Here is an 11,508-nt window from a genome sequence, read left to right as displayed (position 1 = left end):
TGATCCTCCTGCAGAATCAGCTGGTCCCTGATATCGTGTTTTAGAGTAACTCCTTTCCCTTGCTGGGTCCTATGGAGCCACCCTTGTGTGTGCTAGTAAGCTGTGCGTGTCTCCACAGACACGGCAAGGCAAGCCAAGCCACTTCCCTTGCCCTTTCTAACTCTCCTCTTCCCTTCTCCATGCTAGTAGATAGATGGCTGCTGGAGACTGCTCTGTCGCTTATTTACGTGACAGGAAGTTCAGGGGAGTGGAAATGAGAGAGTTGGAGTCAGCTGTTTGAAAACATGACAACTGTAAGTTCCTAAATTTAAGAAATACTTTGCTGGGCAATGCATATTTGTTTAATGTGGATTTATTATTTTAAAAAGTGAGTTTAATACTACTTTAATTTCGGTGGGGGGTCCTGATTTACGCTAATCTTATGAATTATTTATATTTGCCCTGGAAAGAAAATCTACTCTTAACATTTGTTTTTGTTCTGTTCACATAGAACCAATCTACATGCGGTTTCACAGGATGAAGGGCTCTGCAAATTTTGCTATATCAATCCACCCCCAAGACTGAAGAAACAATACACATGCCTCTTGTATTTAGACGATATTTGCCTATCCCGCAGTTCATCTTTTCAATTTAAGAAACATCAGTGTACACTGAGGCGCTATTAAATGGAACATTAGGTAGCTCTGTTCCTGGAGTCTTGAGGACAATGCCTTGTTCTCTCTTCTTTATTCAGGACACTGAAAACACAGCACAAGCCTCGGCTTTATATAGAGGGACTCTAGCACAAGCTGATTTTCCTTCACAATTGATTTTTATTGAGTTCTTGAAATTACAAAGTCATCCTGCAGCTATGTAACAAGTCTAGCCGTCATGTCTGGTAATTAGCTGGGCACAGTAGATGGCTGTGGGAGATGTACGTCTGTCAATGTCATGCTGTCACAAATCTGGAACAACCTCCTCTTCTGCCTTCAGTTGCCTACACATCTCTGAGTTAGCATGGTGAAAGGGAAAATCTCGCCCCCACACTGTGGATTTTCTTCCTTTGCGCACTGTATGGGTCGTGTTCGCCTCTGGAAAGGATTCTGTTATAATGTATGTCTCTCTGCAGGGAGAAAGAAGAACATTTTAGTTCTCAGCAGTGATATTTGCACATGCTGTTAAAACAGGACCTTTTTACGGGGCTGAAATTTAGGGCAATGCAGCTCCGATGCATGTGTGTTGCAGCACATCACAACTCGCAGTAATGCACTGCCGTGCATTGTGGTGCGCTGCATTGGAAGAAATGCAGCATGTCCTTTTTGTGGTCCATTCCTGTGCATTGACAGCCCATTCAAATTCAATGGGCTGCCTAATGCAATGTAGATAAACACATGGCACAATGCTCGTTAATGCAACCCACAGGTACAAAGTTTGAATGGGCCCTATTACTGCAGGTTTTAGTAGTTTATCAGTATTAATGATACTATTTCCAAATGCCCAGCGCTATAAACACATATATTTATATCAATAAAATTTAAAATAAATAAGTTAGTCCAGAGATGTCAAAATTAGCCCAGAATCGCAAACAGACGTCCTTGGATGCATTCAGTGATGCATGCAACAGTATAATACATTTTCCAGCTGGAGTATATATGTTCTACCATGAATGACCCCTCTCTCACCTCCGCACACCACACTCATCAGATATGGTGGACCATCACACAAAATGGTCATGAAACTCACAGTAAGATTTTAGTTCTTTCTTCCCATTCGATCCACTGAATCCAAATCGGTGTACAATAATTTCCTCTATCCTCTCCAACAGGTTTCAGCACATCCCTGAAGAAGTCACGTGATAAAACATGTTGGAGGGCGGACACACTCTGACATCACCAACAGGAAGTGAAGGAGCTCTGGACAGTGATCTGTAAATGGGCTAGTTTCAATATACTGTGTGCGGCTTATCTAACCAGCGGGCAACAGTTCGGATACGAAGGGGAGGAGGATTTTACGTGGAAGATAAAGCAATTGCTATTGTAAGTGTTTTTAATCTTGGCTTTTAATAAAGGTTTTGATGGAATTACACTAAGGATCTATGCTGAAACCTATTGGAGAGGAGGGGAAATTATTGTAAAGCAGTGATTTGGATTCAATGGATCGGATGGGCTTACGGATAGTCATTGTGCAGTTTATCTTTCGGAGCTCAACATCTGTTCCTTCATTAGGATTAACCAATAGTATTCTCCAATATAACATCTTATTACTTTGAGTTATATGATGTACATGACCCTGTCTACAGATGCTCCATGTTACTACAAGATTATTTTGTTCTTCTTTTGCTACCCTTTTGAGTGAGCTTTTTTTTTCTGTACTTTTCTGTTTTTCTTCTCTCACTTCCCCTGTGATTCATTTCTTCCTTTTGTTCTTTCCCTAACCCTGCATCCTTATCTTCCATCTTCTTCTTAACCTTGCTCTCCTTACTCTTCAGCTTTCCTTCCAAACTTGTTCTTTCTTTCAAAATTGATGTATGTATTACTATATGTAGTTGATTGATTCATGGTACAGAAACTTGCTTCTTCATTAAAAATGAGCCGGGTATTTGCACTCTTTTAATACATTTTCATATAAAGTTATACAGTAAACAAATATATATACAGTGTATATATTTTCTTACACAGAAAAGATGTCCTGTGCAGTTATATCTTTTTTTAAGTCTGTTAGCCTTGAAGCTGAACTCCAGGATAAGAAAATATTACCTAAATACAAAAGTCTTTTGTATTCTTCCTTGGTGTGCTTTCTGTATTCGTCCAGATCTGTGCATTGATCCAGTATAAAACTTTGTCTCTGTGTAGGAGCTTCATATAATAAAGACTGGTCAGTGGTCACTGGTGCTTTTTCTCAGGCCTCTGTACAGCACAGTGATTATGCTACTGCTACTTTTACAAGGTATTGTATGGGTTTGGAAAAGCATTTGGGCCACACAAAATGAATTTGTATCCTATGTGATAAAGTAGGGAAGGGTAAAGCCCCAATCAGCTTACTTTTAAGTGTCGTGTACTGCTTTGGGGTTTTCCTTTGCTGTCCCAGTCAGGGGTGTATTTACTGCAAGGCAAACTAGGCATTTGCCTAGGGCGGCACTTTCCATGGGGGCGTAAAAAAATAAATACATTATATTATAAATTATTCATAAGTTACTGCCAGTACTGCTGGTCCTGGTGCTTCTGTGACTGGGGGACCAACATGTCCACCTATGCCGCCTACTCCTACATATATGCCGGCTGCAGCTCCTTCCTCTTCCTGGTCAACATGTTGTGCAATGTATTGGTGTGTGTGACTTTCATCCAGATGCACTGGCAGTTCGTGCGCCGGACCTCCCTGGGAAACCAGCACCCAAATCTCTGACTTCAGGCAGCGAAGGAGCTTTCGCAGGACTCCAGGGCTGAGATCCAGATGGTCATGGTGCTCATCGGCACCTCCGTAGTGGTGAGTCCGGGGAAGTGCAGCCTATAAGCTCCGTGCAGGGTTATGTCTCTAGAGCGGGGCAAGCTACAGAGCCCAGCGGCCAAGGCAGAAGATTGGTAACTGCAGAATTAGACTGACAGGTTATGCAAAATGTCTTAAACAGGAAGGGGTGGGACTAATTTAGATTAGGGATGGGGAGGGTGCTCGGGTTTAGTCTTGCCTAGGGCATCACAAAACCAAAATACACCACTGGTCCCAGTAACAATGGTCACCAAGACAAATAAAAGATTGTAGAAAGTGAAGATCACCAGCACTCGGGTATTAGCGTTGATTCCTTGTGCTCATTTATTGAAGTAAGGCATCACATACATCATACAGCCAATGATTCGGGGCCATGCAGGGTCCTTTGTGTTTGGGGAAATATTGTGTGCAGTAACACTCAAGGATCTGTGTGTGCGCACAGTCAGCGCACTCGCCTCATTTCCAGACTGGAGAACCTCCTTTTCGTCTTTCAGCCCCTGCCCCATCCCTTTCATTCATTGGGTTTCAGTTCTTTCAGGGAGGATCAACATCACTTGATCTGCATGCAAATGCAGACTGCTAGGAATGCTTGGTAGACAATTGGTGCTGCAATCTGTAAACTGCTCACTGCACAGTGTATTTTGGGCTAGCCATCTATTTCTGAGACAGTATCATTAAAATGATTCTTTTTGCTACTGTATGGCAGATGTACTATTCTCTGTAAACAGTAATATCTCTTCTTTGTGGCTTGTGATTAAAGCAATCCATTGGTAAACCATGTCACTCATCTGTCTTTTATCAGCAATCTAATAGGAGCATGAGTCATATTTTGTCTGGGGAAATATACAGTAACTCTGGGTGGCTTTTACAGAATTCAGACCCGGAGGACTATTACATAATGCAAGAGATAGAGGTGTCTTTTGTGCTGTGATTCAAGGTTTTCACTGCAAATATTATTATTTTATAGCATTTATCTATAAAGCAGCTGCAAGACTTAAAGAAACAGTATTAGATTAAAGTATGCTTCATCTTTTGTAGGAATGAGTCCCAAATTAAAAAAACAAACAAACTGTGGCCTTTTAGAACTACAGAATTAAGAATTGTGTATATTCTCTTATTGGGCTCACAAACCGTTTCATTATATTATTTTTGTTGTTTACATTTGTTAAATAGGTACTCTAAGAACAGGGGTGTCCCTAGCATAAACTCTGCCTGAGGCAGGGGGGGATGCTGGTGGTCACATTTCAGGGGGTCTCTGGCCAGCATCCCGGTAGGTAGCCTGCAAGTATAGTAATAGGGAAACATGGAGGCAGCCACCAGGTATAGTAATAGGGAAGTGATAAGGTAGCCTGCAAGTATAGTAATAGTAATAAGAAAGGATTGGGGTAGCCTGCAAGTATAGTAATAGGGAAGCATTGTGGTAGCCTGCAAGTATAGTAATAGGAAAGCAATGAATTTTGGAGTAGCCTGCAAGTATAGTGATAGGAAAGCAATGAGGTAGCCTGAAAGTAAAGTAATAGGGAAGCATTGGAGTAGCCTGCAAGTATAGTAATAGGAAAGGAATGAGGTAGCCTGCAAGTATAGTAATAGGGAAGCATTGGAGTAGCCTGCAAATATAGTAATAGGAAAGCAATGAGGTAGCCTGCAAGTAAAGTAATAGGGAAGCACCAGGGTAGCCTGCAAGTATAGTAATAGGAAAGCAGTGAGGTAGCCTGCAAGTATAGTAATAGGGAAGCACTGGAGTAGCCTGCAAGTATAGTAATAGGAAAGCAATGAGGTAGCCTGCAAGTATAGTAATAGGGAAGCATCTGGGTAGCCTGCAAGTATGGAAATAGGAAAGCAATGAGGTAGCCTGCAAATATAGTGATAGGGAAGCATTGGGGTAGCCTGCGAGTATAGTAATAGGGAAGCAATGAGGTGGCCTGCAAGTATAGTAATTACCGGGATAGCCTGCAAGTATAGTAATAGGGAACTACTAAGGAAACCTGCAAGCCAAGTACATTGTTTGGCATTATAATGGGTGCAGAACACTTAGATGCTAGTCTGTATAAGTGTGTTCATTTTACTGTACTTCACATATTCCATATTGACCTCTACAGTACATGTATTTTATCCCTTTGTAATAATAATAATAATATTATTTGTGCTGATCATAGCACAGAACACCCTATAAACATTTTTAATTGAACTCTTTATCCTGTCATGATAAGTTTGTCGGTTTGATTCCAGTGAACATAGAACTCTGCTGGCAAGTTTGTGATATAACCTTCTGGTATTGCAGATATAAGTCTCTTCACATTATTTTTTACTGTAGCTCACATGAAGCAAACATTTCCAGTGCTATTGAAATGTATTTTCCTTTCAGCAGGCAGATTGCACTATACTACATACATTTACTGACACGGTTTTTTTCCTTTTATAGGACCAGTAAATCCAGTACAAAATGCTGCTTCCAGAGACTCCGTTGCTATCTCCCCACCACCCAACCCCCCACCCCCCCCAAAAAAAAGACAGCGCAGCCACTTTTAAATGACTCCTATAAAGCGTAGTCTGTGTCAAATCAACAAAATGTAGGTACTACCTCAGGGGATATAATTTGAATAGATTGTTCAGGCTGGCAATTGGTTACGTTGGATGAAACTCTGACTGTGTGGCCAAGTTTAAACGGCCAATTTTAAATATATAATGATGGCCACCCTTTTTCAGTTGGCTCAGGAGACAATTTTATGCATGTAGGACAACCCCCTGAATAATTGTTCCTGGAGAACAAAGCGATTTGATTGGTGAGAAAACACTTTATTTGATTTCTTCTGTGTTCCCAAAATAAGACCGCATCAGAACTGAATGTGCTCACCTCCTCCATCTTCCCTCATGACCAGAGTGGCCCTCTGACCCACTGATACTCTCCTTACCAGGGGATCCCCACCACTCCTTCTTTCACAACTGGCACCAGATTACCCAATATAATCTGGTGTCATATAAGGAGGGCTGACGTCATTCCCTCTGTTATGAGACTGAGTTCAGGGCTACACTCAAGCATGGAAGGAGGTCACATGCCCCCCCTCCCTCTGAAAGCACTGGGTGTTCTTCTCCGGCGGAGGCATGAACTGGACAAATTTGCAGCTGCTATAAATCCACTGTCAGGATGATAACCACTTTTCTAAAGGAAGTTTGAAAATGGCTTTTGTAAGTACTACATTACTGAACAGTGAGTCATCAGTGTATTAGAAAATAAGATACCCGCCATGGCATCTTCATTACGTATTCAGTCCCTTTTAAGTGTCTGAAAAGTTTACTTGTGTCCTGTGACAGTTTTTCTAAAAAAATACAGACTAATGATTTTAGCACAGTGTGTAACACCAGGGCCTGGTCGCAGCTCCAACCGCTGTGCCTCTGGTAGTTTTGCCACAGACTCCAAGCTGTAGAAGGACTACAAACCTCAGCAATACATTACATAGCAATGCAGAATACCACCAGCTATAGAGGACTACAAATCCCACCAATACATTGTACAGCAATTCAGAATATCCCTAACTATAGAGGACTACAAATCTCAGTAATACATTATACAGCAATGCAGAATGGCACCAGCTAAAGAGCACTACAAATCCTAGTGATACATTATACAGCGATGCAGAATAACAGTATATGAATTTGCTACATACTCTGTGTTGCCACTCTGTTCCGGGGTCCTAATGTCTTAGGCCTAGGGTCTCAGGAGGTGTGCGGAGGGTCTCAGAAAGGGGAGATGTGCTGGCTGGTGGAAGCGCTGTAAATAGGCACCACCTGGTTCCCAAGAAGGCTGCAACAAGGTCCCCAGCAAGCACGACTTTGAATTTTCAATTTGAAAATTTAGCGGCGGTATCCGTTTTTGGCATTGGGGCATTTTCACAAGTAAGAGCACTCGTGAACATGCCCACTATCGGCAGATACTGGTATCCGTATCGGTGCATCCCTAATTTCAATATGCACGCAGCCTTCATATAACTATTTCTAAAGCACATATCCATTACCTGTAAGGGAGATCATCCTGATGCAGCTCAATACACATTGACACTGGAGAGTTAGTAAATGTCATCATGGTGTCAAAGTTGACAGTGCTCTCTGCATCAACCTGAGCCTTCATATCAACACGGAAGATGGCGGCATCAATTTCTGTCTTCAACTCTAACACAAGACCAGCTCTGTCATAAAAAAAACACATGGTCACATCATCAAACAGAAACTGAGAACTAACAATTTAATTTCCAAAGGCAAATAGCAAATCAGAGCAACTTACAATAACCAATAGGAATTCACTTTTTACTGACCTGATGCAGAATACTGAAATCTAGTTGGATGTTCTACATCACATGGTCTGCAGCATTTTGCCCATCATAAATCACCTTCTAAACTGACTTAGGGTCAGTGTACACACTAAGTGTCTGTGAATTTCTTCAGTTTGTGAAGTGTCACTGGCAGATCTGGAATGCAGTGTGTGGACTTTCAAGTGGATTGTAGGCAGCAATGTATGCTCCAACTCAGGGGCATGACTAGAAATCACAGGGCCCCATAGAAAAATGTTGTAGGACCCAACCACCCCCCAAAACCGCCATCTTCCCCCACCCAAAAAAATAGGACCTACCTCCAGAACACGTTCCCACTGACTGCTGCACACCCCCACCAGAGGCCATGCGGAGCCCATCTGAGACCCCGCACATACTAAAGACCCCGCATGGCTCCTTTAAAACCCCCCACATACCATAGACCCAGCATAGCCCCACTGAGATCCCACAAAGCCCACCTGAGAGTGACCCTGCAGAGCCCACCATATAATCTCTATGGTGTGCTCTGCAGGGTCTCACGTGGGCTGGTCACACCCCTGTACACCTCTTACCTGTCAGCCCTGATCCGCTGTCAACCTCCTCCACCACCGGCCCTGGTCTCTTCCTTCTCCATGGTGGCCTGGGCCTAGCCTCCTCCATCAAACCTGATGGCTGTCACTGACTCAGCAGGGGCTGTGAGGAGGAACGCGCTGCTGTACAGATCACTGACAAGTTGTCAGTGATCTGGACAGCGGCACATTCCAATGCACAGCTGCCAGTGACAGTTCTGCAGCCTGTGATGCCATAGCGACCCAGGTGGCCTGCACAGCATCAAGGGGACCCTTTTGTTCATGGTCCTGGCTGGGCCCCCCTGTGCCCTGGGCCCCATAGTGGCTGCTTGGGTCACAATGGTGATAGTTCCACCACTGCTCCAACTGCCCTGATCACAAATGATTATGTACACTAACCCTTTCTGAATCAGTCTGCATGAGTTACAATCTTATGTAAAACAACAATTTATTGTTATGATATTCAGGCTAATTATTATTTGCGTGAAATAAGCCAAAATACTTATACATATGACCCAGCATTTGGCCGCAGCTGTAGGCTTTTGAAGGTGATTAGCCTCTGTCTGCTGGCACAGCTTTGCCCCGGCACATGCCGTGTGGGGTTAGCTGTGGCCTGCAGAAGCACTCTGCACAAATCGATAGCTGGCACTGCTGGTGTTTGCATGTAACCACTCATGCGAGTGGGGCTTGCATCCAGATATGGCAGTAGTGGCCGCACACAGGCTGGATGCAGCTATTCATCTTATTTGTATGTGGCCATAGCAGAGTGTTGCTGTATCCAGATGCGTTATTTAGCTGCATGTGAATGCTGCAATCCATCCGAGTCTAGCTGCCAGTGTGAATGTAGCCTGTAATATATCATACAGCAGCCTCCTTCAGACATGTTTTTGCCCATAAAGGCTCATAAACAAGTTATTGTAAAACAAAAGGAAAAGGCATGGTAAGCCGGGCACTGCCATGGGGGACATGTACAAATGGCAAAATAAAAAACAGCCATATCTCTCCCGATACACAGAATTGTCAGCTCTTCCTAACACAGCCAACAAATGCTGACAATATGGCTGCTGTGAGCCTACCCTTTTATAGAAAGGTTGTCGGCCTATCCATTCTTTCAAATGATTGGCTCTTGTGCCTCAGCTCACCAGGATCAGATAGGGTTGCCACCTGTCCAGGATTCACCCGGACAGTTCGGGTTTTGAATGCTGTGTTCGGGTTTCGGCTATGCACTTCATAATAAGCTGTTCCTTATTTCTGGTGAGGAGCCTGCAAAGTTTTCAGTCTTCTTTATGGATATCTTTTAAAAATAGTGCAGCATATTTATTACATAGTGCTGGACAGATTGGTTCGTAAATCAGGTGAACCAGCACATGTTTTAATCCTGCTAAACATATTCTGATTTGTCCAATTTGCAGAGCATCTTACAACTCATCAGTCAATATTAAGGTGCCCATACACCTGCCGATTATCAGCAGGAGTGTGGGCACCTGCTTGCGATGATCGCAAGTACGATCTGCCTGTCCAAGATGGGCAGATCGTGCAAAATTTTAATCACCTTACAACCATCGCACAACGAAAGTCGTGCGATGGTTGTAAGGTGTATGGCCAGCTTTATGGTGCCCAAACACCTGCCTGTTATCGTACGATAATCGCAATTAATCCGGCGATCGTACGATAATCGGCCGATGTATGGGCAGCGTGCAACCTCTTCTACTGTAAGGTCGCACAACATTCGTCATCCGAGCACGCTTGAAAACCTGCCGAAAATCGTACGGTTTTCGTCGGGTTGCTGGCATGGTCGGGAGACGAATGCCGCACGGGACGGTGTGCGCAAGCGCACACAGCCCACAAGCTCACACTGCCCGCTCAGCACTGCAATCATCAGAAGCCCTCCCCTCAGCAGGGAGGGCTTGTGATGATCGCAAGTTTGATCTGCCTGTCCAAAATGGGCAGATCGTACAAAATTTTAATCACCTTACAACCATCGCACAACGAAAGTCGTGTGATGGTTGTAAGGTGTATGGGCAGCTTTACCTTAATTCCTCAACTAAATGACTTACTGCAGATGAGACACACATGAACACAAATATTCTGCTAAATCAAAAATAAGGTAATGGCAAATTCTTGTAATGCAATCATCACTATTCATCATGGACCTTGTATAGAAGACAGTACTGTGTTCGCTAAGTAAAGTGGATCTCGGCTATGTCCCCAGCACTTAATGTGGTTTGCATCAGTCTGCCGGCTTTACTGGCAATGATATATATTTTATATGACACATTATTTAATAAGATAAAACATCACACAGAGACTGCTGAGTTAATGGGTTCACTTTTAAGTTTAAATCTCACAAAGATCATCTAAAACGGCATGTAAATTCATGACTCCTATCAATTTAATCTACAGAGCTGCAAAATTCGGAAGTATCTGGAGACGTACCAATGGCTCCATCTTGTGGAAGCATGTAAAATATGCAATCTGGTCAACTTAAAGGAACCTCAACTGAGAGAAGGTGGAAGCTGCCATTTTGAGTTTTCCTTCTAAATAATGCTCATTGTCTGACTTTATTGATCTGCATACTTGTTCCAGTTCAGAAAGTACTGAAGCCAGATGATCATATGAAATTATAAATATTAAACAACTAGCATTTTTTAAGAAACCCAGTAATGACAGCCTCTATATTTCTCGTAGTACAGGTTTCCATTAAAGGTCAGTGTATTTCAGGGGTGGGTACTGCCCTGTTTTTATGTCTAGCTACGGGCAAGAAACCTGTAGAAATCAATGACAGGTATAAATGAGTCCTAAAATGGTAAACCGCAAAAAGCAAATAGGCTGATGTATAAAAAGTGTGCCAAGACAGTGTTGCTGATTAGTTGCATACCCCCTAACTAAAGTATGTAGGCAAAGGGCACTGCCACACCTCCAGTAATGTGGACTATGAGTATTATTGTACAAAGAATGACTGGTTTAAACAAAAAAAAAATGCTTTTTTATCATTACTTTTCTTTATTTTAGCCTTCCAAAATTAAAAAAAATTAAAATATTTTTTACTAGAGATCTTTACATTGTGACCTAAATAGGGACAACGAAGAAGGAAAGATGGAGAAGCCATGTTTTGCTTAGCGCACTTTTTATATCCATTAGCAATTCTCTTTCATTGCACTTCCTTTTCCAAA

General features: G+C 42.8%; 1 protein-coding gene across 1 annotated transcript in view; it reads right to left on the bottom strand.

Annotated features, from left to right (window-relative positions):
* Positions 1-797: 797 nt before the first annotated feature.
* LOC108803095 (microsomal triglyceride transfer protein large subunit-like) overlaps positions 798-11,508 on the bottom strand; it is a 62,800-nt gene continuing 52,089 nt past the window's right edge. Inside the window, exons 17-18 of the mRNA XM_018574941.1 lie at positions 7,476-7,646; positions 798-1,102 (exon numbers count right to left, since the gene is read on the bottom strand). Coding sequence (XP_018430443.1) covers positions 937-1,102; positions 7,476-7,646 — 337 coding nt within the window. The 3' untranslated portion in view covers positions 798-936. The remainder of the gene's footprint in view (positions 1,103-7,475; positions 7,647-11,508) is intronic.

Source organism: Nanorana parkeri, unplaced genomic scaffold (genome assembly GCF_000935625.1).
Source record: "Nanorana parkeri isolate BGI_ZX_2015 unplaced genomic scaffold, ASM93562v1 scaffold51, whole genome shotgun sequence".
Taxonomy (NCBI): Eukaryota; Metazoa; Chordata; class Amphibia; order Anura; family Dicroglossidae; genus Nanorana; species Nanorana parkeri.
Note: the sequence above shows the minus strand (reverse complement) of the source record. Positions and strands in the feature narration are given on the sequence as shown.